Raw genomic sequence first — 27,737 nt, 5'->3', positions numbered from 1 at the left:
AATGCATATCCTCCCATAAAGGTGGAGCCGCCTACATCCCGAAATTCAGGCCTTCTTCAGCTAGGTCCCCCTCCTCCCTCCAAACACTCACACCTTTTTTTCCCTCTCCAGCTCCCAGGTACCCCGAGGGCAGCAAAGGAGTAAGAAGCAAAGAAGCGGTTAACGTGCTTCTGGCTTTAAATCAATTCCACAGAGCGTCGGGGGTGCTAGGACAGCTCTGGCTCGGGTGAAAGGGGGCACGCTGCGTAGGCTGATCAGTTCAGACGCCGTACCTGCGCCCTCACTACAAGAAGACCAGAGGTGCACGGGGTGGGTGAGAAGTCACGCCGCTAACCGGAGTCTCAGGGACACATTCCCTACCCCCGGCGGCGAGCCCCACCCCGCTTATTTCACTTAGGTCCTGGCCCCGCCCCCAACAGGCCCCGAGTTTCCTCGGCCCCGCCCCCGACCGGTTCCGAGCCTGGTTCCTGGCCCCGCCTCCCGGCGTCCTCTTGTCTCCGCCCCCAGCCCTGAGGTTGGCTCCAGGCCCCGCCCGGGCATGGCGCCCGAAGCCCGCTGCTGGAGCGACCGGCTCTCCAGCCCGGCCGGCTGGGGGCGGAGCCCGGTGTGCAGCTGCGAGGACGGCCGCGGCGGGAGGTGGGGCCTCTGCCCGGAAGCCGGCGATCTGCGGCCATGGCGGTGCCGGCGCGCGGCTTCTCGCTGCTCGGTGGTCGGCTCGGCCGCGTGCGGGCGCAGGGCGGGAGCGCGGTGCTGCCGGGGCTTCCGGGAGCAGCCAGGCGCGTATTCCGGGGCTTTCGGAGCAGCGGCGTGAGGTACGGGCGCCCGGGATGTTCACTGCCCTCGGGTGTGGGTGCGGGCGCGTGCGGAGCCGCCGGCTGCGGGCGGGTTGGCGGGGCGTGGGCCGCGGGCGCCGGCCGAGCTCTACCGCGTCGGGCCGAGGCTAGGGCGGCCGCGTCGGCCGGCGGGGCGGGGGGCGAGGCCTGAGTAGATTCCGGACTTGGCCCTGAGGGCCCTGCGGGCGGGTCGCGTCGACCTCAGTGGGGCAGCTGGGACGCGGTCGGCTTTGAGCCGAGGCGCCAGAATATTCCCACTTCGCCGGCGGTGAAGTGAGTGCTTTAGGGGGACGGTCGCGGCCCGCGAGAGGCGCCGCGGAAACAGGTGGTCCGGTTTCGGGCAGCTGCCTCCGTTTGGGTTACGGTTTGTTTCCTAAACAAAGGAGCGAGCGTGGTCCCGATGGTTCACGAGTGTTTGAGTTCTTGAGTTCCTTTGTTGATTCTGGGGTCTTTTCTAACTCTAAAATTCGTGATGATTTCACAAATTCAGATGCTCCTCTTTTTAGGTTTTTTTCTGTATGGCGTTTCCAAAACCTCTTCAGTCTAAGAGTGAAAGTCAATCCTAGAGTCCTTGCATGTCTTTGGACCCCGTTGCTGGCCAGTGCACTGCACGGACAGAACGGGGTATGGTTTTACTCTTCGGCACGGCGGCGCCCCCCAGCTCTTCGCCTTTCCGCCTTCTGCTCATTGGAGTTGCAGACTCAGACCGGAGCATCTAAAAATACATTCCCTTGACCCAGAGTCAGCGAGTCCAGAACAGATGCTGTTTTCAGACTCTCTGGGCTTCCAGTAACACGTGTTCACTGCAGTTCTGCGCGCTCAGAGATTGTGTCTCTTTCATCTTTTTGTATCTCCAGTGACCAGCGCAGTTCCTGGAAGAAAGTAATAATCAGTAATGTGGAAACGTGGCTGCTGCTTATTTAATTTAAATTGATTAGCTCCCGTTTTATACACGTTTAGTTCTCAGACTTGAGTGACTAAAATAAGAAAATATATTATTTCTAGTAGGGTTTACTTGAGATGTAGTTTCTGTTGATTTGGTCTTCCACGAGGATAAAACTGATTTTGAGTTCTGCTGAATGACACTCTCTGGTGTCCGAAAGAATTTGCCGGTTGGCTTGGAACTGTACTACCTAGGAAAAGCAGATTCTGTAGAATTCTGTTTGAATTGCAGAATTAAAGGTATTATAGTATATAATATATAATAGTATACAATAGTATATTGTATTATAGTATATACTATATAATAGTATATAATTATAATATAGTATATACTATATATAATATAGTATATAATAATAATAGTATATAATAGGGACTATAGTATAGTCACTTTTTTAAAGGAAGAATTTCTTTCTTTCTTTTTTTTTTTTTTAAGAGTTTATTTGATAGAGAATACAGTTAGGCAGAGCACCAGCCAGAGGGAGAGGGAGAGGCAGGCTCCGTGCTTAGCAGAGAATCACTCTATTTTTTCAATTTCAGTTGTTTTAAGGCTTCTTTTCAGAGTGACGATAGCCTTTTCCAGATTGTATAAATTGATGAATTTCCCTTTGTCATCTTGATCTAAAGAACCCATCACCCCATCCTCTCCATGTACATTGAATGGGGAGTCCAACAGTTACAACCCAAACGTTTCCTGGAAGCCATTTGCTTCATACACAGGTGCAGGAGCAAAGGGATAATTCAGATCTTTTAAATTGTATTAATGGTCTCTTTATAATTTAAAATAGTTGAATGCAACAATTGGAAAGCTTTTTTTTTTTTTTTTAAGATTTTATTTATTTATTTGTCAGAGAAAGAAGGAAGGAGGAGGAGAGACAGGGGAAGGGGAAACACACTTCCCACCGAGCTGGGAGCTAGGCAAGGGATTCCTCCCAGGACCCTGGGGTCATGACCTGAGCCAAAGTGAGCCACCCAGGGTTCCCTGGAAAGCTGGGCTTAATATAAAGAAGTATTACTTCCAACTCAGCTGCTTTGACCCCCCATTTGATATAGGTTATGACTATAAAAATAAATAATACTTTTTGGTAGTTTTTCTTTTCTTAAGGCAGTGCTAATCAAGTTTGGATAGGATGGTGGTTTTGACATCCTCTTGGCACTGAATACTATATATGAAAGTGAGGTTGGCTGTCAGGTAGAGAAACACCTGTGGACTGTTGGGTCTCGGGTGGGGAGGAATTCGGACAGTGTGTTGATGCTTATTGGTGTCTCTTTTCTCTTCTAGGACCAGCAGAGAGAAGAGATTCCATCTTCCAGAGGTCGCCACTGTCTGCCTCCCCACTTGTCCCCATCCTCAGTCATCTTTTTTAATATGTAGTTACACGTTAGTTGTCTAGTTCTTCATAGTGAATGTGGTTTAATCTGACATCAATCCTATTGACTTGAAATTTGAGCCTTAGTGTTATTTTTATTGAAAATTATCTTTGAGTTTGATAAACTCTTTCCCCAGTATTGGCTGTTCTATAGTAACAGATTTATTGCCAGTTTCTGAGCTACCTAGAGCCTTAAATGAAAAATGAAAAAGCATTTTTTATTATTTTTCATATTTTTGTTTAGATACCTATACCGAGAGAACATACAAGTACTTCTTTAGTGAAGTTTTTTCTTTAATTGGAATTTTAAGAAATAAGCTTTGACAAAATTTGAAAATTACAAAATGTTGAAGTATTTAAGTTTTCTCTCATTTTTAAGATTTACAGTGAATTTCTTATTTCCTCATGAGAAATTAGATCTTATTAATTGGAAGAACATATATTTACTGTCAAAGAAATAAATAAGCCCTTATATTTGTTGCAGCTTATTGTTTCATGAAATAAATTATTTCAACAGCTAAAACATTAAAAAAAATTTAGTGATTAAAGTTTTACTATTTTTGCCTTTTTATGTGAGTTTACAAATCAAAATGTCACTAGATTATAAACATCAATGCATCTTTGGCCCAGTGCTTTCAGGGTACACAGCTAGGCAGCAGCCTTTCCCATTTGAAAGGGAGGTTACGCACCTTGTACATTAATGCCATGGTCAAAGCAGATTTGCAGGTATCCTACAACAGGGACTTTCCAAATGCTGCTTTAGGTCATCCTGCCTGAACTCATTTTCAATAATTAAATGGCTATCCTAAGCATTGGTTCCATGTTTATCCTGTTGGAAAGTGATTCCTAAAGTCATTAATTTGGCAGATCTCTTTAGTCCCCTTCTCGTGCTATGATGCCTTTTAGTATTTGCAAAATTTTGTGTCCAGCCTACAGCTTTTTTTTTTTTTTTTTTAAGATTTTATTTATTTATTTGACAGACAGAGATCACAAGTAGGCAGAGCGGGAAGCAGAGAGAGGGGGAAGCAGGTGCCCCGCTGAGCAGAGAGCCCGATGTGGGGCTCGATCCCAGGACCCTGAGATGGTGACCTGAGCTGAAGGCAGAGGCTTTAACCCACTGAGACAAACCTCACCTTTCTTTATGTCCCATTGCCAATGGCTTTATAATTTTTGCAGGTAGACCAGCATTAAAAAAAAAAAAAACCTACAATTTTGGAGATATTAAGAGATAATGGTTTATCTTAATTATTCATGTGGAGGGAGTCGTTGAATTTTATAATTGAAAAAAGACCAAATTTTATTAGGCTGTTCATTTTTATTCAGACTCTCCCCTCTAGTACTCATTCAGTATTTCTGACTCTGCAATAGAATTATTTGATGTAAAGATCCTTTTATCCTCATGTGAAGCTTGAAGGATTCAGACTCCATTTAGGACCATTACTAAAGCTGGTTTTTTATAGACTGATTTCAACCAAGATAAGAGTTCGTTCCAATGAATAGCAAAAGCAGTTTCTCAAAATCATATTTTGTTAGGAAATGTGATAGTGTGGTTTTCCTATCTTGATGCCTTACCTATCTAAGGAGATAGCTGTCTGATTATAATGTTGATTTCTAAGCAATTTTTTTTTCCTAAAGATTTTATTTATTTGACAGACAGAGATCACAAGTAGGCAGAGAGAGGAGGAAGCAGGCTCCCCGCTGAGCAGAGACCCTGATGCGGGGCTCGATCCCAGGACCCTGGGATCATGACCAGAGCTGAAAGCAGAGGCTTTAACCCACTGAGCCACCCAGGCGCCCCTCCAAGCAATTCTTAATGTCACTTTAAATTTAGAACCTACATGTTTTACCATTTAGTATCTATATCTGAGTTTTATGTCTATGTCCCAGCCGTTCAGCGATAATGTGTTCTAATGTAATGTCTTCAAAATAAATTTTCTGATTAAAATGGGTCAGTAGATGAAAAAGGACTAGTAGTAATCTCAGATCTTGTTACTCAGTCATGATGTTTGGAATAATTAAGCAGATTCTTTAATGTTTTTCAGATGTTATCTTTTCATTTTAAAACCTTGATTGGATGATTAAAACCAGGAAAAAACAAAAACACTAGTAATTTTCCATGGTAACATACTCTCCTAGGAGTCTGTGGAGCCCAGTGGTAGGTTTTAAAGTAGTTTGTCTTGGAAATGATTAAGTTGTAGAGGGAGGCTTAAGAGCTTGGCACTTTGGAGAAATTGGAACTGTCAATGAGTGGGATAAATTAATGATCAGTGATAAATGAGATTCGCTGTTAGGTGCCACTTGGACCAGATTAAATACTTAAAAGATAGAAAACTTTGTGGTCAGAATGAAACATAATCTAAACCTAAATTAGTGTCAAAGAACTCAGGGTTGGTGTTATCCAAGAACACTTATCCAAGCTGTGCCGCTTAACATTACATCATGTCCGTTTTCTATGTTGTTGTTTTTACTACATTTTGTTGGCTGCGTTCTATTACATTACGTCAGTTGGTCATAACTTATGTAACCATCTTGGTATCCTTCAGGTCTAGTTCTTAGAACATATGAAATATTTTACTCTCAGATTCAGGTCATGCTTTGTCAACATATCAGCAAGGTTTGTTTGTTCACTTAATGATCTGAAAATGATCAATGATCTATGTTGGTTTCTGTAATTACTCACAATAAAGAGTGTACCTAGAACCCAAAGACCATCCAGAGATTCTTAATTCTAAATTTAGGGCATATATAGTTTGAAATAGATGTCCGTCTCTTCCCCTATGATCCTCTTTTGTTTCTTAAATTCCACATATGAGTGAGATCATACTAAACAAGACAAAATCAGAGAGACAAAACATAAGAGATTCTTAATTATAAGAAACAAACAGGATTGCTGGAGGGGAGGGGTGTGGTGGGTTTGGGTAATTGGGTAATGGACATTAAGGAGGGCACATGAGGGTACTAGGTATTGTAAAATATTGATGAATCACCTCTCCCTCTGAAATTAATAATACATTATGCATTAATTAATTGAATTAAAAAAAAGATGTGCCCTCCCTGCTTTGGTTATTTATGAGTAATTGCAACAAATATTAATTGCCTTTAATCCAGTTGTGTTGTTGAAAAATAAAATCTTACTAGTATTCAGTGAACCTTTATTCTGCTAAATTCTTTGCTGAGATTTTTTGCATTACTATATCCTTTTACCCTCAAAACAGCTGAAGTGGACTATTATTATTCCTAATAGATTGGGTGATTGAGGCTTAGAAAAACCAAATAACTTGCCCAGGTTAACAGTAAATAAATGGTGAAGACAGGGTTTGAACTTTAATGATCTACACAGTGCTTTGTTCTATAAGCAATTTATAATTATTGATGTATCTCACTATTGTTCCTCTTTTTGAAAACATTAAATCTCGTAGTACTTCTCTGAATCAAGAAAGCTAATTTCACATGTAAATCTTAAAAGTTATCTTGTCAGAGTCCCTTAATCAAGGGTACTTTCTCTTTTTTTTAAAATTTAATTTATTTATTTGTCAGAACAGGGGTGCAGCAGGTGGGGGGCGGGAGGCAGGCTCCCTGCTGAGCAGGGAGCCCAACATGGGGAGTCTCCTGACCTTGAGATCATGACCTGACCCAAAGGCAGACGCTTAGCCCACTTAAATACCCAGGCATCTCATGAAGGTTATTTCTTAACCCGAGACTATGAAATGTTTTAGGGGATCCATAAACTCAGATAGGAGATCACTAATCTCTAAAAAATTTAGCATTTTCTTCAGTTGTAAATGTTGGCAACAAATCACAGTATATTGGCAAGTATTTGAGATATTGCCAGTAAAAACCACAGATACTTAAATATGAGTGTTTAGGTAGCTTCTGATGTTCTAATTTACAGGTTAGGGACCTGAAAGAGATAAATTGCAAAATTGAGTAACAGAATTATTCAAAATGAAAACTGGGCTTTAGGTTTTGTTTATATTGGTTTACAGAAGTATAATTTCTGATAAAATAACTTTTAAGGTGTTAAAGTGTAGTATTTAGGATGGGAAATGAAATGTTTTTAAAATTACATAAACTTGATATTCCTAAGTATTTGTTCACTTTCAAAAACTTTATTTCAAAAGGCTCCCTAGTACTAGTGATTGGTTTTATTCAATATATAATTTTGCCCTGGTTCCCTTGAGTTTCATTTCTGTTGTACTAATCAGACTGAAAATCTCTAGGTGAGACTGTGAGATACATAGTGATTAAGCTATGGTATGACCTGCAGAGAAATTTGAATTGCTAATGATTGTATTAGACTTTTTTTTTTTAATCTTTATAGATCATAAAACACTCCATTGCAGCTCTAAAGTTGTGGTTGAAAATAATATTAAAACCTAGATGCAGAAAAAAGAGCCAAGTATACACATTAAATGTACTGCAGAAATTGGGTAGATTTTATTTGTGGTTATTTTACTCTTTTATGAAGGAGTATTTTAATACCCAAGAAAAGTAGTTTTTTTTTCCTTCTATTTGCTACTTTGCTGTAGTTAATTAAATACTACATTTTGTTCTAGTGCCCATAGACTAGGATGGTTATGGTTTATTTTCTGGAAAATAGAAATAAACAGGCTCATGCAAACAACACGAAATGATGGCTCCTTGGTGGTTTGTGTATGTCACCATCTGTCACTTAAGAGTGATTTTTACAAATCAGCCAGTGAACATTTAGCCAAATCCCTTTCTGTAAGTTAAACAGGGAACATTCCCATTACATAGATAAGGAAATTGCATTCCTTTCAGAGCAGTTAAGTGACGGGTCCAACCTCATTATAGCTCCTGCTGACCAAGAAAGAATTCACTGGATATGTAAGCAAAGGCATTTTTTTGGGCAATTAAAATTGCAGTTTGGGAGATCCAGATTCAGGTAGAAATCTGACTCCTGTTCTGAGGGAGACAATGTGGGGACAGAATTATAAAGGTTAAAGGTCACAAGTACAGTTCTCATTTAGGTCCTCAGTGCAAAACAGATTGAAAGTAGGTTAACTGTGATTGGTTGGGTTAATATACAAATAAGGGATTTGAAGTGAGGAGGTTAAGTCTAGGCTGAGAGTACGTAGCTGGCAAAAAGTTAAAAGAGTTCCTCCAGTGAGGACCTGCTAAATTTGTCCTGTAGCCTTTCCACACAATTTTAAAGAGACTTTCTTAGGCTTGCTTGCTCCATTTTGAAATCTCCTTTTACACTATCAATAGTGAAACGGTTGATTTCTGGCTGGAGGTAAGTAAGTTGTAGTGCATTATCCTGCCCTACTACTCATCCCCCACCACCCCCTACTGTGATTTTTTGCTTTTTGATGAAGCCACATTAGTGCCAGCCCAGCAATCGTAGGAGAATACTGAAAGGGAGAGCTCTTTGTTCTGCCTTTTTTGGCGGTCACTTGCAACATTACCTATTCAGGAAATGTCACCTGAGCTAGTAATGACAGGTGCATTCTGTGAATCTTAGGGGTCAAATTGACTGCTCTTGTATTAATGGCAATGTGACTGTATAAGTTTTAGACCAAACCACATTTTGAAGAGTAAAAAGAGATGTTAAAATAATGAAAATTTCATGGGGCACCTGGGTGGCTCAGTTAAGTGTCTGCCCTCCGCTGAGGTTGTAATTTCAAGGTCCTGGGATCCCACCCCACTGTTGGGTTTCCTGTTCAGCATGGAGTCCTCCCTCTGCCCCTCCCCCTGCCTGAGTTCTTTCTTTCCCTCTCTCAAATTAAAAAAAAAATTTTTTTTAAATAATGAAAATTGCATATTTGGAATATTTTACTGATTTACAAATATTTTAGGACCTATAAAAGTCCTGTTCAAAGCTGTTTTCAAAATTAACATTTTAAAAGGTAATTTATATCCTTATACATTAAAACAATTGAGAAATTTTGATCTACTATATTCAATTTTTTATGTTAATTATGTGACCACTAACTTTCAACACACCCTGAATTCTTGCTATGTATTCTTGAATCAGTTTCTTAGCTATATCTTTAACACCTTGACACTGATCATTTTCTGGGAAAAAAAAATTTACGCTTAATGTAAAAATTAAATTTGCTGCTGTAGTTTTTTTTAGAAGTTTCAAAGACTTTTTTCTTTTTAAGATTTTATTTATTTATTTGACAGAGATCACAAGTAGGCAGAGAGGCAGGCAGAGAGGAGGAAGCAGGCCCCTTGCTGAGCAGAGAGCCTGACGGGCTGCATGCTAGGACCCTGGGATCATGACCTGAGCTCAAGGCAGTTGCTTAATCCACTGAGCCACCCAGGCACCCAAGAAGTTTTAAATTATTCTTTTCTTTAGACAATGTATTTTTTAGTTTTCAAAGTATTTTCTCTACAGATGCCAGACACTCAGAGCAAGCTGCTAAATGGAACATAGTCTCAATTCTAGTTTTTTCATGCTGGAATGTGAAGATATTTTAGCCTAAATATTTTCACAATTGCAGTCTTTGTGTCTCCTTTCAGAGTCTTCTTTCTTTGGCAAATACTTAGTTAAATGTCATCACAGAAGTTGTTTTTTTTTAGGACTTGTAAAATATTTTGTCATGTTTGTTTATTTTTAAATTTTTCCATGTTTAGATGCAGTAAAATTATACGTCTTCTCAGTTATATGCTATTACATTACAAAATATAAATGTATTCTATGAAAAATAGCTCCATCAGAAGATTCTTCCCACAAATTAGAATATTTTCAACTAGGATTATAGACGTATTTGTTTACTAAGGCTGCCATAAACACAGCACCACAAAGTAGATGGTTTAAAGCAACAGAAATTGAGCCTCACACTTCTGGAGGTCAGAAGGTAGAAATCAAGGTACCCACAGAGCCTTGCTCTCCTCTCCTCTCCTCGCTGGCAATCCTTAGTTTTCCTTGGTCTGGAAAGCAAGGCTCCCATCTCTGCCTCTGTGGTCACGTGGCCATCTTCTTGTGTGTCTTCACGTGGAGTTCTCTGTGTTTGTGTCTCTGTGTCTTTTCTAATAGGGGTGACAGGCATGTTGGATTAAGGGCCCACTCTACTCCAGTATGACCTTGTCCTCCTGCTCCATCTTCATGATATTCGCAGATACCTTATTTCCAAATAAGGTCACAATCATAGGTGCAAAGAATGAGGATTTGGGAGACACAATTCAACCCACAGCAATAGACTTTCAGAATTGCTTTTGTATCATTTAAGCCATTATTGTTCAATTCGTTCTCATATTGCTTCTCATGCTTTTAAAGGGATAAACTTCTTAACCTTGCTTTTGAAGGGATAGGATTTCTGTTGGTAAGCTTTGGTTTCAGTGACTGCAGTTCAATTCTCTAAAAGTTACAGCTCTCAAGTCCCCTTTTTTGGTGTATTTTTTTAATGTGTTTATTAGCAATTTCCAACAGATTTTGAACAAAATGAAACAGTCTTAGGCCTTTTAGGCTAATTCACAAAATAAATTTTCAAACATTTATTTTTAAAATCTGACACGGGCAGTGAGGAGAGTACATTCTGCCATGCTGAGGTTTTTGGTTTTTTTTTTCTTTCTTTCTTTCTTAGAATAAACCTAATAAGGCTTGCAATTGAGTTACAGTATTTGGGCTTATGTGTACATTTTTTGTTAATTTTGTTTTTGATTCACACTTCAGTTAGTACTAGTTTATAGCTTGTTTGCACATAGCTCTAAGGGTTTCGGGCACATATGCGTCACAGGTTTCTTCATATTGGAAGGGACTGACCCCCTGTCAGAATATTAGAGTCGCACTCCTGCTCTGAGAGCGGTGGGGTCCTAACGAACCGGCTCTTCACGGAGACTCCAGAATCACTTTACCCTTGAATACAACGCTGTGGGATTTTAAGTAGTAGTCTATAGGGAGTGTGTCCGGCAGTTTCTTAGCTGGCTTGTTTCACCAGCTGAGGGTCCTGTCATAGAATCATGATGGGAATTTGTCAGAGTTTGCACTTTTTGTGCAGACCAGAGGCAAAAACGGTTGAGTTTTTCATTAGAATTAAGAACTTTTCATCCCGTGTAATCATAAACTGAATGAAAAGACAAGCCTGATACGAAGACCTAACTGATAGAAGATTGTGTTCAGAATGTGTAATTAACTCCGACAAATTAGACACAGGTTAATAATTCATTAGAAAAATGGTCAAAAGTGATGAACAGTCATTCCATAGAAGAGGAGCCCCAAATGGCCCATTAGCCTGTAAGACGTTCAACCTCTAGTAATTCGGGAAATGGATATTATGAGCCCAATTAAATGCCATTTAATTAGTTAAACATTTTGACAATATCAAGAAAGCAGAACAACAGAAACTTTTATACCCACTGGCGGACCTGCGAACTAGTGCAGCAGCTTTAGAAAACAAGTTGGCATAAATTGAACACACACATGTATGCTATAATCAGCAATTCCATTCTGGTGCATTTATGGAACGTGTATTTATGTATTTATGGAACGTGTGTATATTTTACTTTATGTATCATGTATGTTAGTGTATCTTTAATGTTTAGAGTTACACACATTGGGTGATAAAGGAAAGCCATGGAATCATCAACCCACATTTCAGGATTGTGCTTAACTCTGGGAGAGCCTAGGGTTTGGGTAGGAGAGGGTTACAGAACAATTTTGGTGGTTACAGTGATACCGTAAACTGGGTGGTAAGGTTGTTAGTTGTATTATTATTTGTCCTTTTTATACGTTTTATAGATATTTTCTATCTGTTCTTAATGTAGTTCAAGAAGATCTCTTTGGATAACATCTAAAAAACGTTTTAAGATGGCTAAATATCCAAAGTACTCCCTCCCACCATTTTATGTTACATATTCCTTCTTCATCTTTAGCCGTATGCGGCACATTTTAAATTAAAATTATGTACCTACAACTTTTCATCTCATTTTTTCACTTTATGCAGAATATTTTCACTGCTATAAACAACAATACTGCTGGTTTTAGAGTTACTCTTTTCAGTGGCAGCATAAGAATTCCAACAAATTATAATACAACAAACAATTCAACTCTGATAATTCCATAAATATTTAGTAAACACATACATGTGCAAAATACCCTTTGGTGTTAAGAGCATTGTAGTTAATGTCAACTTCCTGCCCCGCACAGCTTTGAGTATAGTGTGTGCGCATAGGGGCCTGCGGCACTGGTTTCAACAAAGATTTGCCACAGGACAGAAGGGTCAGAGTTGGGCGCTGTGGGGCCTTATAGCAGAGGCAGTTCCCCGGGGAGAAGGGGTCAGAGAACATTTCCCAGGGGTCCTTCTAAGCTGTGACTTGAGGAATATATGGGAGTGAAGGAGGAACAGATGCGCTAGGATTTTGGGGAGGTCAAAAGGAGAAGGAAGGGTGTTTTGGGAAGAGGGAGTAGCGCATGTGAAGGCCCAGAAACAGCAACCTGGCCCAGTGGATAAGTTGAAAGGCAGCTTTGTGTCATGTGGGACTTGGCGAGTGTAGTGTTCTCTAGAAGTGAGGCAAAAGAAAGCTCATGCAGGGGCTTGTAAGCTACAGGAAATTTGGATTTTAGTTAAAACTGCCTTTTCTCAGTTTTTCTGGTCAAAAATTTTGGAGTCATATTTGACTTCTTTTCCTTATCCTGTGCACCTACTTTCAATAAATCCAGTGGCTCCATGCTCCGAATTAACTCAGATTCAGACTACTTTGCACCTACACTCCTACCCTCATTGTCCAAGGCCCCCTCATCTCTTGCCCGGCGTACCACACTCGCCTCTTACTGGTGCCCCCATTCCCCTCTTGCTCCCGCAGTCTGTCTTCCACATTTTCACCAGTGATTGAATAATGAAAATCGGGTCAGAGCACTCCGCAAAATCACCGAATGGCTTCCTATCTCACGGTGGAAGCCGACATCCTTTTGAAGGTCTGCGGGACCTCATGTGATCTGATGTTCCATGACTTCTCTGACTTGTGTCCTGTCCTGGTACATTTGTTTCTACGGCAGCCACTAACCTTCTTGCCATTCATCAACTGTGCCAGGCACACTCCTGCCCAAAGTACTGCTCTGTACTTCCTTTGGCCCAGAATTATCTTGTCCAGATAGCCACATGACATATTCTCTCATTTCCTTCATTTATGATAAAATAGCACCTGTTTCATCTGAGAAGAGACACCTAACCCATCCATATAAAATGACAATTAAGTCTTGTGCCTGGTTAAGCGTCCAGTCTTGGTTTTGGCTCAGGTCATGATCTCAGAGTCTTGAGGTTGAGTCCTGAGTCAGCTTGTGCTCAGCAGAGTCTGCTGGAGCTTCTCTCTCTCTGTCTCCCTTTGCCCCTCCCCCACTCACACTTATGCCCACATTCTCTTTGAATGAATGAATGAATGAAACCCTTAAAATGACAACTCTGGCTTCTAGATATGCCCTTTCCCTCTGTTTTTCACACATGATATGTTAAATATTTGCCTTTTAATAATTTGTCTTCTTTTTAAAAAAAAAAACAACTGTCTTCTTCATCTAGACTATAGTTGCCATGAAAGTGGGTAGTTTGATTTGTGTACTGCTATTTATATTTCCTAGAATAGTGCCTGGTAGATAAGACGTTTTCAGTTGGTATTAATTAAATTAATAAACAAGGAGCTTGAGGTAAGGAGTTTTAACAGAGAACTGGCATGATTACATTTGGAAAACCACTCTGGCTGCAGTGTGGAAAGTGGATTGGCAGAGATTGACTTGAGCCAGAGAGAACTCTTAGGAGCTGTGTGCTTCTGTGCCTGAATATTTGCACTGTTATTGATAGTCAATATTTTTCAACAATCTTCTTGTTGACAAATCTCATTTTCTTATGCACTGAAGACTATGAGAGCCAGATAATATGTGTGTTTGCTGGTCTTCCAGCATGTGGACTGATATGGGCATCCATACTTTGGGCCTCCACTAATGCCGGGTTGCGTCGTTTATCCTTAAGTCTTATCTCCCCCCCGAGCCAGGCTTGCCGAGGCTCTGCAGGGACCGAGGGAATTGATGGGCTGAACCAGCTGCTACGAAAAATCCTCAAAGTTCCTATTTAAAATTGGGTGGCAGTCTCCTGGGTGTTTGCCCATAAACACCAACTCAGCCAGGCTCTAACATGTCAGCTATAATTAGCAAGCTCACTTAGCACATCAGTGCTATAAAGTAAGCCCTGTCATTCTCTCAGATCCCAACATACAGGGTACGGTCAAATTTAATCTGTATGTAGATTGTCTCTATGGAAACGAGGAATGAGTTTATGCCATTGCCAACTCTGACATTCTCAGGGTCACACAGCTTTTTAATATTCTAAGGCATAATCATCCTGGATTTTGTTTGTGATTGCTAGTTTCACAGTAGCCTATGAACCAATTATTGTGTGTAACAGAGAATCAGCTAATAAAAGATGTCAGCAGCAGCATTTCTATGCATGTGCTATAAAATGTAACATAGAGCTCAGGTGATTTTGTAATTTAAAACACAAATGCATGTTTTTAATGATAAAAGTGCATTCTAGTATATTAGCAGATAAACCTGCTTCTATATAGTATTTTACCCCAACTGAATATTGCTGATACAATTTAATTTATGGAAAGTATTTATTTACTTATTTATTTATTTTAAAGCTTTTATTTATTTATTTGACACACAGAGAGAGAAATCACAAGTAGACAGAGAGACAGGCAGGGAGAGAGGGGGAAGCAGGCTCCCCGCTGAGCAGAGAGCCTGATGTGGGGCTTGATCTGAGGACTCTGAGATCATGACCTGAGCCGAAGGCAGAGACTTTAACCCACTGAGCCACCCAGGTGCCCCGGAAAGTATTTATTTTTTACCACCTCTTAGAAATGAGTCATGCTGGAATAAGTTGCCATATCTGCAGCCTTTAGTATTTTCTAATGTAAGAGGACCTAGTTCTCTTAGAATTAAAAGGTCACTTAAATAAATTAGTAAAATATGGGTACTAGAAATTCATAGTAAATAGTGAAAAAAGTTTGTTATCTAATCTTGAAGATAAAAATTTAAACTCAGAAATAAGTATTGTATCTTGATTTAGTCTATAATACAATTGTGTACTAATGATTAGAATGTAGAAAGACACAAATTATAAAAGCTCACTCAAGAAATAATAGATAACCATAAATAGCCCTCTATATTAAAGAACTTAAATTTGCAGTTTTAAAACTTTCCACAGTGAAAGCTCCAGGACCAAATGGCTTCATGGGTGAATTCTACCAAACATTTAAGGAAGAAATAATACCAATTCTGGACGAACTCTTGTGGAAATTTGAAGAAGATGGGATATTTCCTAACTCATTCTGTGAAGGGAGCATCACCCTGATACCAACACCGTACCAGAGACATTACAAGAAAAATAGACAAACACCTCTCATGCACAGAGATACAAAAAATTTTACAAAATTTTAGGTTAAATCCCCAATATCTAGAAAGGATAGGTACATTATGGCCAAGTGAGGTTTATCCCAGGAATGCCACATTGATTTAACATTTGAAAATCAATCAGTGTAATTCATCATATTAACAGACTAAAACCAAAAAATTATTATGATCTTATAATTATTTCTATAGACACATAAAAAAGCATTTGACAATATCCTGATATAAAGTCCCATCAAACTAGTGATAGAACTAAGTCATAGAACTAAATGTGTAACCAGAATCCATAAAACTTCCAGGAGGAAACATTGAAGAAAACCTTTGTGACCTTGAGTTAGGTAAAGCTTTCTTAGACACATCACCAAAGGCATGCTCCATGAAAGGAAAACTGAATGAAAAACATCAAAATTGAGAACCAATCTCCCAAAGACACAATTAAGAGAATGAAAAGGCAAAGCACAGACTAGGAGAAAATATTTCAAATCATATATTGGTAAAGGACTTCAGCCTAGGAGGTATGAATAACTCTCAAAACTCAGTAATAAGGAAACAACCTATAGAACGATAGGCAAAACATGAAATTACACAGTTCACCAAAGAATAGAGGTAGGTGATAAGTAAGTACCTGAATAGGTGCATAGCATTATTATTCATTATGAGAATGCAAATTAACAACACAATGAGATACCACCACATAGCCCACTGAATGTCTAAAATTGGAATGACCAGCCTTACCAAGTTATGGCAAGTATGTGGAGCAACTGGAACTCTCATGTACTGCCTGTACAAATGTAAAATGGTACAACCACTATGGAAAACAGATTGAGAGATTTTTACAAATGTAAACATACCTATCATACGAGCCAACCATTCTGCTCCTAGACATTCGCTCAAGAGAAAATATGTGCATACAATGGCTTGTGCATGAGTGTTTATTATAGCTTTATTTGCCATGAATAAATACTGGAGACAACCCAAATACCCATCAGCAATTGAGCAGATAAACAAATTTTGATATATCCATACAACGGAAAACTACTCAGCAATAAGAAGAAATGAGCTGTCAATATATGCAGCAACATGAATGACTCTTAATTATGCTGAGTGAAAGTAGCTGGATAAAATGGAGCATGTAGTGCATGATTCCATTTTTGTAAACTAGTGTATAGTGACAGAAAGCATATCGGGTTGCCTGGGGATAGGGAAGGGGGTGTGGCAAGGATGGCGGAGTGGTGAGATTACAATGGAGCACCAGGATTCTTTTGAGGGTTTCATTTGCTTGATTGTGGCGACAGTTTCCCAAGTATACATGTATAGTAAAACACCAAATAGCAGGCTTTAATATGTGCCATATATGTCAGATACTTCAATAAAGCTATTATAAAATTAGGACAGTGGAGCAAGATTGATACACTGAATTTGCCATAATTTTCCTTGACTTGAAAGCTATGGGATTTTTAGTGAAAAGTAGATATATTAGAAACAGAATTCAGTTTACCTACAGTTATAAAGTTGTATTGTTTCATCAGTTTACTTCCTCAATTGTTTACCTATGGGAATGATTATTTCAAAACTATACTTTTGTGTTGAAATGAAGAAGTGGTTTTCAAACATGGTTATGCCCAGGAATGTCTGGGGATTTGTTAGACTTGCAGATTTCCAGACTGTTCTGAATCATGGGGTAGGAATCTGCAAGTTTATCAAGCTTCTCAGGCAATTTTAGTGTATGTATCTACAGACCACATTTCAGAATCACTTCTTGGTAGAACAATGTTCATGTCAAAATTGTCGGAACTTGGATGGACACTATGGATCACTGGTGTCAGACTGAAATGGAATATTCCTGAATATTCTTGAGACTGAAATGGAATATTCTTGGCATACACACACACACACACACATATACATACACACACACATATACATATACATACACATATACATATATGTATATATATACACCAACCTCTTAGAAAGGACAGTTGACTTATTTGAAAGGGGTAGCAAATTTGCATTTTGTTTGTGTTGGTTGATACTCATGATGCCTGCCCCCACTAGAAAATAAAAACTGTACACGTGCTGGAAAGAATTCAGGTGCAATAAGGTTTCCTTTTCTCCTTTTCCTCTTCTGCTTCTTCCCCTTCTTCCTTTTTCTTTCTTCTTGATATTCGTTGATCTGCCTTTGGTGTTTGTGAAATAATCATGTGCTACATACAGATGTTGCTTTCACCAGACCTTTCAATAGTGAAAGGACAGGGGCAGGAGGAAGAAAGAACCATCTTATACTTTATCAGGCACCTTAAAAAAAATGAACACACAGTAAGAGTAACCTGAATTCACCACTTTTAACTTTGAGATCACGGAGAGCAAGAAAGCCTTTTCAGTATACACATTTCTTTGTGCCTCTCTGGGACTGATTGATGGCTGCTCACTTGAACAGTCAGAGATGTGTAGTTCACTCTTGTACCTCTTACCTTGATGTGACTGAAAGTTCCTTATTGTATTTTTAGTACTGTACTTATTCTTTTATTTTCCACAGACACGATGCCGTTATTATCTCAGGAACTGAAATGGCCAAACAAATCCAGAAAGAAATACAGGCAGGTGTGGAGTCATGGATTTCCCTTGGGAACAGAAGACCTCACCTCAGTATCATTTTAGTGGGGGATAACCCGGCAAGTCATACGTACGTCAGGAAGAAGATCAGAGCCGCTTCCGCTGTAGGTGGGGATGCATTTTCGTTGTTCTTGTCACTAAATCATGTGTTCTGGAAGTATCACACTTCAAATGTGATAATTATCAGTGATAATTGTCAAATAAGTGCTATTTGAATAACATTTACTGTTTTTAACTATTATTGTTAGAGATTCGTTACCAAAGTTTATGTTCATTTCTTAATCTTTTTCTTCAACTTTCCTACTGAATTCACTTAGCGTGACTTCAGATCCTATGGTGACATGTCAGGGGAACACTGCACATTTAAAGGGCCCATTTTTAGGCACAGCATAAGAAATTTGGTCAATGGTATTTTAATAGGGTTGTCCGGTGACAGGTGGTAGCTGCACTTGTGATGAGCACAGCAAAATGAATAGACTTGTCAAATCACCAGGTTGTACCCTAGAAAAACCAATGTAATATTTGCATGTCAACTATACTGCTATTATTTTTAAAAGGCCCATTTTTATTATATCTGGTTGATCAGATAATAAATCTGGCCAGTTCACTCTGCTGTATTGGTATCTTTACTGTATTCAAACCCACTAACACTAGTTTATCACCAATAAATGCAGTGGGCTACTGGGCCAAAAGAACCCATGTGAATCATAAGAAGACATCTGAGCTATGTGAGAAATCCCTTTTAATGGTGCTTTGAGCATCATTTTGTAGAAGGGCCTTTCCTTCCAGTCAGACAGGAGGAAAGGAAACCAATTGCACATCGTGTAAGATACCATGAATGGAAAACCACTTCTTTGTTAGTCAAGTGACTTTCTGTATTTGTTTTTCTTCCAGGGATCTGTAGTGAGATCATTCTAAAACCTAAGGATGTTTCTCAGGAAGAACTTTTGGACATAACTGATCAACTGAATATGGACCCAAGAGTCAGCGGTATATTAGTTCAGTTGCCACTACCAGGTACCTAAGGCTCTTCTACATGTCTGCTTTGGTTTTAGGTTAAAAGGCATCTTTTGACATTGTATCGTGACACCACAAGTAATTTAGAAAATACATTCATGAAGGGACTAGCTATTAGACTAGCATGTAATTGTTGACAAATCCCAAATGACTTATGCTTACAATGACTGAAACTTGTGAAAGAAAAATTTAGGCAAAAATTACATGCAGTCCTCACTTTACAAAGTAGTGCAAGACCATAAAAATGAGTGTGTAAGCTGAAACTAGGTGAACCGATCTTAAAAATCAATAGGAAAAATAACAGCTGTTCTGTGACCTTTGAAATGTTCTCCCAAAACATTAACTCACTGTGGTTCATAAATGTATAGGGAGATGAAAAAAAAAAAAAAGTAAAACTAATATTTGTTCAGTATACTATAATTTAAAACATTAAAAACATTGAGGGGCTGGGCTCCTGTGTGGCTCAGTCAGTTGAGCGACTACCTTCATCTCAAGTCATGATCCTGGGGTCCTGGGATCAACTCCTGCATCAGGCTCCCTGCTCAGTTAGGGGGGTCTGCTTCTCCCTCTGACCTTCCCTCTCTCATGCTTGCTCACTTTCATTCTCTCTCTCTCATTCAAATAAATAAATAAATAAAATCTTTAAAAAGCAAAACCAAACGAAACCAAAAACTTCGAGGGGCATCTGGGTGGCTCAGTCAGTTGGGTGTCTGACTGTTGATTTCAGCTCAGGTCATGCTCTCAGGTTTGTGAGATTGAACCCCACATAGGGGTCCATACTGGGCATGGAGTCTGCTTAAGATTCTCTCTCCCCCTCTTCCTCTGCCCCTCCCCACTTCTCTCTAAAAAACAAATAAATAAACTTAGAAACATTAAGAATTAAAGTTATTTCTTTGCAAAAAAACTTGATCAGCAGAGTTGAACAGTAACTTGCCTTCTTCTCATCATGTAACTTAAAATATAGTATAGGGCAGGTGTCTTTCCTGTGCCTTGGTGGACTGGATTGTATATCCCTTTCTAAGTTTGGGTCAGCTTCCATTTTGTCCTTTGTAATCATTTGCCTAGCGATCTTCCTGGGGTTTGTAGTTTTTTTCAGAGTTGGGAAGTATCCCTGAGAGTTTCTTTAATGTGATGTTTTATGCTGGTGCCACTTACTCTGGGATATTGTCATCCTTTTTGTCACAAGAACCTTCTTCATTTGTGGGAAACAGTTGGCCTTCACTAAGCTCCTGTGGCTCACAGCCACATTGCTCCTAAGGGCACCATGTCAACATTCCAGCATCACCTAGTTCTTGGACAGTCCATTTACGCTCAACTAGAATCCTCCCAAAGTGGCTTCATCTTGTCTTCTGCGTTCATGGTCCTTACCTTCCGGTGGGCCCGGGCCTCTGCTCTCTTTGCTTTGTTGTCCCTGTTTCCAGACCTTCTGTCCACATCTCACTTCACTTCCAGTGTTGCTGTATTTTCTTTGCTGCCCTGTGACCTTTATAGGTTACTCCCCTTTGTCAGTGATCTACTTTTGTGAAATGTCACATGAGCTGCTCGCTGGGAGACAAGGAGGAGGGATGATTTGCCGCTTATGTTTGAGCTGAATAACGAATGAGAAGTGACCGGTCACCAACAGATTGGAAGGCAGTGACATGTTCTCACTGATGCTCATCTCTATTTACATAGTGATTGGAGAATCAGAGGGCTGACCGCTCTTACATAATCACTACTCAGTTAATTTACCGCAGTTTCTGACATCTGCACTGTGTTATTGGACAACTGGTGTTCTTTAATTAAATGGTGGCTCTGAAATTCAGACCTATTTCAACTGACTACAGTCAGGACTGCCAGTAGAGCACAGAAGGCAGTAATTTTGAATTCTGTATATTTTGCAAAAAGCAAAAGCTCAATGGTGCTATTGCATGAGATCTTTTTATGGTATTAACAGGATACTTTATCCAGCAGTAGAACTTAATGCCTTAGTACGTAAGTTTTGTGCTGTCCAAATTGCACCAGAAATTTACATTTCTTTTTTTTTTGTTTTTTTTGTTTGTTTGTTTTTTTAGATTTTTATTTATTTATTTGAGAGAGAGAGATCACAAGTAGACAGAGAGGCAGGTAGAGGGAGAGAGAGGGAAGCAGGCTCCTTGCTGAGCAGAGAGCCCGACGTGGGACTCAATCCCAGGACCCTGAGATCATGACCCGAGCCGAAGGCAGCGACTTAACCCATTGAGCCACCCAGGTGCCTCAGAAATTTACATTTCTAATTCCGAGCGGTTTATTAACATGACAGATTGGTCCCAAAAAATTTGGCAGTGGGCTTAAGCCCAGTTGTTTGGTTTATATTAAAAAAGAGTCTTTTTCTTTTTTTTTTTTTTTTTTTTGCTCTATATGCCAAGCAATCTTCTTATGGTTTGGTTTTTTAAATTTCTCCCACCTGGGGCACCTGGGTTGTGCTCTCTCTCTGTCTGTCAAATAAATAAATAAAATCTTAAAAAAGAAAAAAAATTTCTCCCACCTGTATTTGTATTGAATTCAAATAGTTATAAAAATGTCACAAATTTATAAATTTACAAATTTAAAACATTAGATTGAGTTTGTCTTAAAAATTAAGTTTCTGTCCGTAGAAATTTTACCATTTTTGGGCAACCTTTCACAATTGGCGAATTGCCACTAGATGGCACTGTTGATCTGTCTGTATAAATAAATTGCTTTGTTCTGTGTTCAGTTTAGATGGTAAAAAGCACAGAGGCAAAAGGACCAAAGGTAATAACAAATATCTGGGTGCTCCAAGAAAAGACAATTCTCTCTCTTTTTTCTTTACTTATTAGAGAGATAGATAGACCACAGAGCTAGAGGGAGAGAGTACAAGCAGGGCCAAGGGCAGAGGGAGAAGCAGACTCCCCACCAAGTGGGGAGCCCGATGCGGGGCTCAATCCCAGGACTCTGAGAACATGACCTGGGCGGAAGGCAGGGGCTTAACCCCTGAGCCACCCAGGCGATGCAAGAAAGGACAAGTCTCTATCTTGCTGAAAAGCCAGTAATATACGAAATAATACTGGCTGAAATGTATTACATTAAGCATTTGTTATGTCTCGGCACTTTACATGTTATTACTTCACTGAATTCTCACGATAACCCTTAGGGGTTGGAGTTATGGACATTTTACTAATGAAGGATTTGAAGCAAGGAGTGGTTGAGTCACTTCCCTTAAGGCCGCTGGAGCTGGTAAGTAATTGAGCTGGGATGTGAGTCCAGAAGACTGGCTCCTGATGCCATTACTTTCAGCTATTATGTTACCCCTCACCAGCACATCAGTGTTAGCCAGTGAGTAATGTGTCGTACTGTGTGGCAAGTATTCCTTGACAGGGAGAGTTTTATCTAATCCTCAAGGCAGCCTTATGAGTAGGGACTTTCTTCTATATTTTACATATGAGGAGACTCGTCTACATTACTTACCCCACTTAATCTACAAGATACTGGGACATATGGTATGTTGGTCAACAGAAAAAGCTGGTTATCATAAAACAATGCGTATTTACCTTAAATGTTGTATTATAACATAAATCATTTAAATATTCATTCATTGATCTTTTGATAGGGGTCCACAGCTCTTTGGAACCTACTGATTGGAATTTTGAATCATTTTCTGGCATTAATAATACCTGCGATTCATTGCCTCTCATTTTCAGTTTGAGATGAAGCTATCTCAGTGAAAATTCATATTGATTTTTAAAATATCTCCCCATCTGGGGCTCTTGGGTGGCTCAGTCAGTTAAGCATCTGACTCCTGATTTTGACACAGGTCATGATCTCATGCTTGTGAGATTGAGCCCCACTTCGGGTTCTGCTCTCAGTGTGGAGTCTATTTGGGATTCTCTCCCCTCTCCTTCTTTCCCTCTGCCTGTTTGAGCTCTCTAAATAAATAAATAGATAAATAGATAGATAAAATTTTTTTTAAAGATTTTATTTATTTATTTGACAGATAGAGATCACAAGCAGGCAGAGAAACAGGTAGAGAGAGAGAGGAGGAAGCAGGCTCCCCACAGAGCAGAGAGCCCGATGCGGGACTCCATCCCAGGACCCTGAGACCATGACCCGAGCCGAAGGCAGAGGCTTTAACCCACTGAGCCACCCAGGCGCCCCAATAAAATATTTTTTAAATCTCCAAATCTTAAAAAAAAAAAAAACTCCAAATCTTCATGATTGTCTTATCCGTACCTAAATCCTTACTAATTCATTTTAGTTCTTAAGAGTTTTTCCAAAATATTCAATTTAGTTTTTATAGAAATAGTAACTGTTTTCTTCTCATACTCCATTGTTATTATTATATTTTATTGTGTTTTATAATATTTATTATGTATTTTTTGTTTATACTATTTTTAGTTAAAGTACATATTTATTGTGAAAAAACAGCAAAAACAGTGTAAGAAATACACACAATTGTCACTTGAGTATCATGAAGGTCAACTGGTATGGGCAGGAGTTAAAAACACTGTTTTCTGGTTTCTTCATCAAGCCCTGGGCATCAGCTTCTAAATTTTACAGAAGAAATGGAACTCCTTTAGTCATTTTGGTAGGTTGGCTATGTGGAAGCAGGTTGAGATACCCCCTCCCATCCAGGTCTTGATAAGATGATTGCAACAAATCAGTGAAACAGTGAGCAAATGAGCAAATGAGATGATTCTCATTGATCACTCCTCTAGTTTTCTATCATTTGCTTAATAATGTAGATTCTAAATTATGTCATGATTAGGAAAGGGAGGTTATTTTTCACAATTAGGGCAGTATCTTGAGTAAAAGAATTTCTAACTTAGAATAAAAATTCTGATGTTGCAGGACAAGTTTGCATAAGATTAATCAGAGTATACAAACAGCTTCCATGCACCTCATTTGGATAAAAACCAAAGAAATGAGATAGAATTCTGCCTTGTTCAGTAGTAATGAGTCTGTCTCAGGACAGACCGCCTTTTATGTTCCAAAGGGGTGCAGATTTGGTCAGGATTGGAAGTGGTCAGGATATAACTGTGTGTCTGCAGTCATGCAGCCTGTTTTCCTGAAGCTGATCCACGAACTACAGAGAAATAAAAACAGTCACATGAGATGCTTCCCTACTCCTATCCTGACTGTGTGCTGTCTGTTCACATCGTAAGTGGTCATTTTGTCAAGGCCAGAAAGATGTCTGCTATTCGTGTTCTGTATATTTTTTCTCCTAATCAGGTATTTTTTTGTGTTTAGCTTTTATTGAGTTATATCTATTGAAGTGATATTATGTTAAAAGTTATGTCATTTGTAGGGTATGTATCAGTATGTAATTTGAAAAAAAAGGCTGAAATAATGAGCTTTAAACATGGAGAGCCATTCTTTTCTAACTAAAACAATGAAGAGAAATTAAAATATCTAGAAGCTTAAAGTGTGCTGAAATTTGCCATAAATATTTGTTATAGTATGGGATTTGGTACAGGACAAGTTTGGATTAAATGGATTTCAATTATATGAACTGTATGAAAGCATTCAGATATAACCCTATAAACAGCAAGCACTAAATGATATTTTAATGTGGTGTTTTACTATTGCTTTATGACAACAACTATTACTGGTATGCGTAATTGCAAATATTTACCATTTACTATTGCCAGGCACTGTTCCAAAGTGCTTTCTATATAGTAAATCATTTAATACCCACAATTACTCTTACCAGTAGGTGCTATTTTTTTTTCAATCTGTGGTGTATAGTTAAGGATATGAAGTGAACTGAGAATCTTGTGTGAGGTCAGGGAGGTAGTGAGTCATAAAGCAATGCCAGGAGAAGGAATGATAGTGTCCTTTCAGCCATAATCATCATCCTACAACGGAGACTGCAGGGCAGGTGCCAAGAAAGATGCTTGCTCATCTCCTTATGTTTTCTTGCTTTCTGAAGTCTACTTTTCATCTATTTCTAAAACAAAATTATTAGGTAGAATGGGAAAACTCATTCCGTCTTATCTGTCTTATTCTAACATAGCTTTTCAACTGTTTCCCTTTAATTATCAAGGTTGAAGTCTTTGATATTAACATCTTCCAATTCATGTAAGAGGATTAAACAGAAAAATTAGAATGAAATCCAGGATTAAAGGATTAAATCTGGAGGAATTGAGTAAGAAAAGTTAGAGTTTATTGTGTTGATTTAACAAAGATAAACTTTTCTGATAATTAGTAAGCATAAAAATGGGGATATTGACCTAATTAGTAAGGATATAGATATATGCATTGCCTAAAACTTAATTATTCATTTGGAGAAAAAAAGCCTTGGCCATATTGCTTTTCTTAAGAGATTATACAATTTATGTATACAGAACACTTATTGCTTTATTTTTAATGTTCTTGACAAGAGTAGGAAATTTCATCACTCTGGACTTCTTCATGTTTGTAGAGCCATTTATTCTGTTTATTTCTAACTGATATCCAAATTTTGACTTGAACTTTATTACAACATTTTTGCTCTTTCTCTAGGAAGAAAGCCCAGTTCTGTGTATGAGTCTTTGGGACAGTTCCACATGGAATATTTTATTACCTTTTTAGTAATATGTTTCCTCCACTGGACTGCTAGTTCCACCAAAGTAGGGAGAATTGCAGTTAATATTTTATTCTGAAATCCACTCCAAATCATGGTAGACTTTTAGTGAATGTTGCTGCTGGAATGACTGAAACCTGTAGCTTCCCAGCAACTGCTTTTTTTGTTTGTTTTAATTCAAGTCTCATCCTTCTGCGTATTTTCTAAGAGTGGTGTATAAGTTCTGACACTGTTCAAGATTTGATGAGGATCTTCTATCTCTGTACCCCTGAAATCTTTCTATACCTATAGTATTTATTACATAGAAAACATGCCAGGATAATGCACATTTATTACATGAATGGTGCTTTAACCTCTGACCTCTTAACTATATAGTTTCTCTTTCAAACATACCAGAACTGATTTCTTTCTACCCTTCAGGTCTTAGCTTAAGTGCCATGGCCTCACAGAGCACTTCTCAGCTCACGTCCTCTGAAATTATTTTAATTCTGTTATTCTTAGTTTCAATGCTGCCTTTTTCTGTGGCAGAAAAAGTTCTCCAATAGCCATATGCTCCCTCACATGTCCCAGCTTCTCAGAGCAACTAGGTTGTGGCCATGTGACTACTCTCTACTGGATTGTGAGGGGAAGTGACTTTTTTGGAGCCATTTCTGGACTGAGAATGGCTAAAAGCTGTTGTGTTCCCTTGCCACTCCTCTTTTTGTTACAGTTATCATGGAAGCAAGGTGTTATGAATGATTGCAGATTTTAAGAAGGAGGGAAGTGGGATTCTTTTGGAGTTTTATGAATAAGAATTAAGTATCCTTTCATAAGTGACTCAGATTTCAGATTAAAACACACATGCACACGCACACACACACACATACACACACACACAAATTTGATGACAACTATAAACCTACAGATCTAAGAAGCTCAACAAACTTCAAGCCATGCAATATGAAGAAAACTATACCAGAAACATCAAAATTAACTTGTTCCAAAACAGTGTGATAGAAAAAAATATTAAAAGTAGCAGGGGCGGGGGGATTGCATTAACATATAGAGGAACACAAAGAAGAAAGACAGGAGGTTTCTTGTTAGAAACAATGTAAGCTAGAAGGCAAGCAAATAGTTTGAGCTTTAAGGTATTGAAAAGGAAAAAAAAACTGTCAATCATGAATTCTATACTCAGCGAAACTGTCTTAAAACAAAGGCAAGATAAAGTATTTTTTCAGAAATTTAGGGAGAGGAGAACCCAGACAGAGCAGACCCATAGTACAAAAAAGTGTTAAAGGAAGTCCTTCGAACAAAAGGATGTGATATCAGCTGAAAATACATGTCTATCCAAAGGAACGAAGAGCACTGGAAATGGTAGCTATGTGAGTAAATACATATCATATTTTTCTTATCATTCAAATCATCTTAGAATTGATATTTAATCAAAAACAAAAACCATGTAATATGTGGTTTGTAACATAAATGAAACTAAAATGTACAACAATAGCATAAAAGTTGGGAGAGAAGAATGGTAGGATATTAATGTTAGATTTTTATACTGTGTGGAAGTTATATATCACTTGAGGATAGACTGAGATAAATTAAAAGTATATATAATAGAAGCACAAGTGACCACTAAAAAAAAAAAATCACAATAAAGTGTTATAGCTAGTAAACCAATTAAGGAAATAAAATGAAATCACTAAAAATACTTAATTATTCTAAAGGAAAGAAGAAAAAGAGGGGAAAAGACAACAGTGAAATCACATGTAAAGGTGATAATTTTAATCACATAAAATATAATGTTGTAAATGACCCAATAAAATGTCAGAGGTTGTCAGATTGGATAAAAACAAGAGCCAACTGAATGCTGCATGCAAAAAACACACTTCAAGTGTAAAGACACAGAGAGGTTATTAGCAAGGATGGAAAAGATATACCATGTTAACACCAATTAAAAGAAAATTAGAATGGTTATGTTAATATCAGGCAAAGTGTATTTTAGAGCAATGAATGTTATCAGGGATTAAAAAGGTCATGCCACAGTAATAAAGGGATCCATTTATCAAAAA

The 27,737-nt window shown here is 38.7% G+C and overlaps 1 protein-coding gene across 4 annotated transcripts in view; it reads left to right on the top strand.

The window, feature by feature from the left end:
• Window positions 1-657: 657 nt before the first annotated feature.
• The window catches only part of MTHFD2L (methylenetetrahydrofolate dehydrogenase (NADP+ dependent) 2 like), a 130,083-nt gene continuing 103,003 nt past the window's right edge, over window positions 658-27,737 (top strand). For 2 of the 4 annotated variants that reach the window (XM_032840651.1, XM_032840591.1), the window contains exons 1-3: window positions 658-812; window positions 18,052-18,236; window positions 19,023-19,145. In XM_032840651.1, the coding sequence (XP_032696542.1) occupies window positions 673-812; window positions 18,052-18,236; window positions 19,023-19,145 (448 nt within the window). In that variant the 5' untranslated portion in view covers window positions 658-672. Of the gene's footprint in view, window positions 813-3,057; window positions 3,679-5,183; window positions 5,301-18,051; window positions 18,237-19,022; window positions 19,146-27,737 lie in introns of those variants that run through there. The other 2 variants (XM_032840729.1, XM_032840823.1) reach the window with 2 other exon arrangements.

Source organism: Lontra canadensis, unplaced genomic scaffold (genome assembly GCF_010015895.1).
Source record: "Lontra canadensis isolate GAN:19392208 unplaced genomic scaffold, GSC_riverotter_1.0 scaffold1, whole genome shotgun sequence".
Taxonomy (NCBI): Eukaryota; Metazoa; Chordata; class Mammalia; order Carnivora; family Mustelidae; genus Lontra; species Lontra canadensis.
This window is presented reverse-complemented; position numbering and strand designations above follow the sequence as displayed.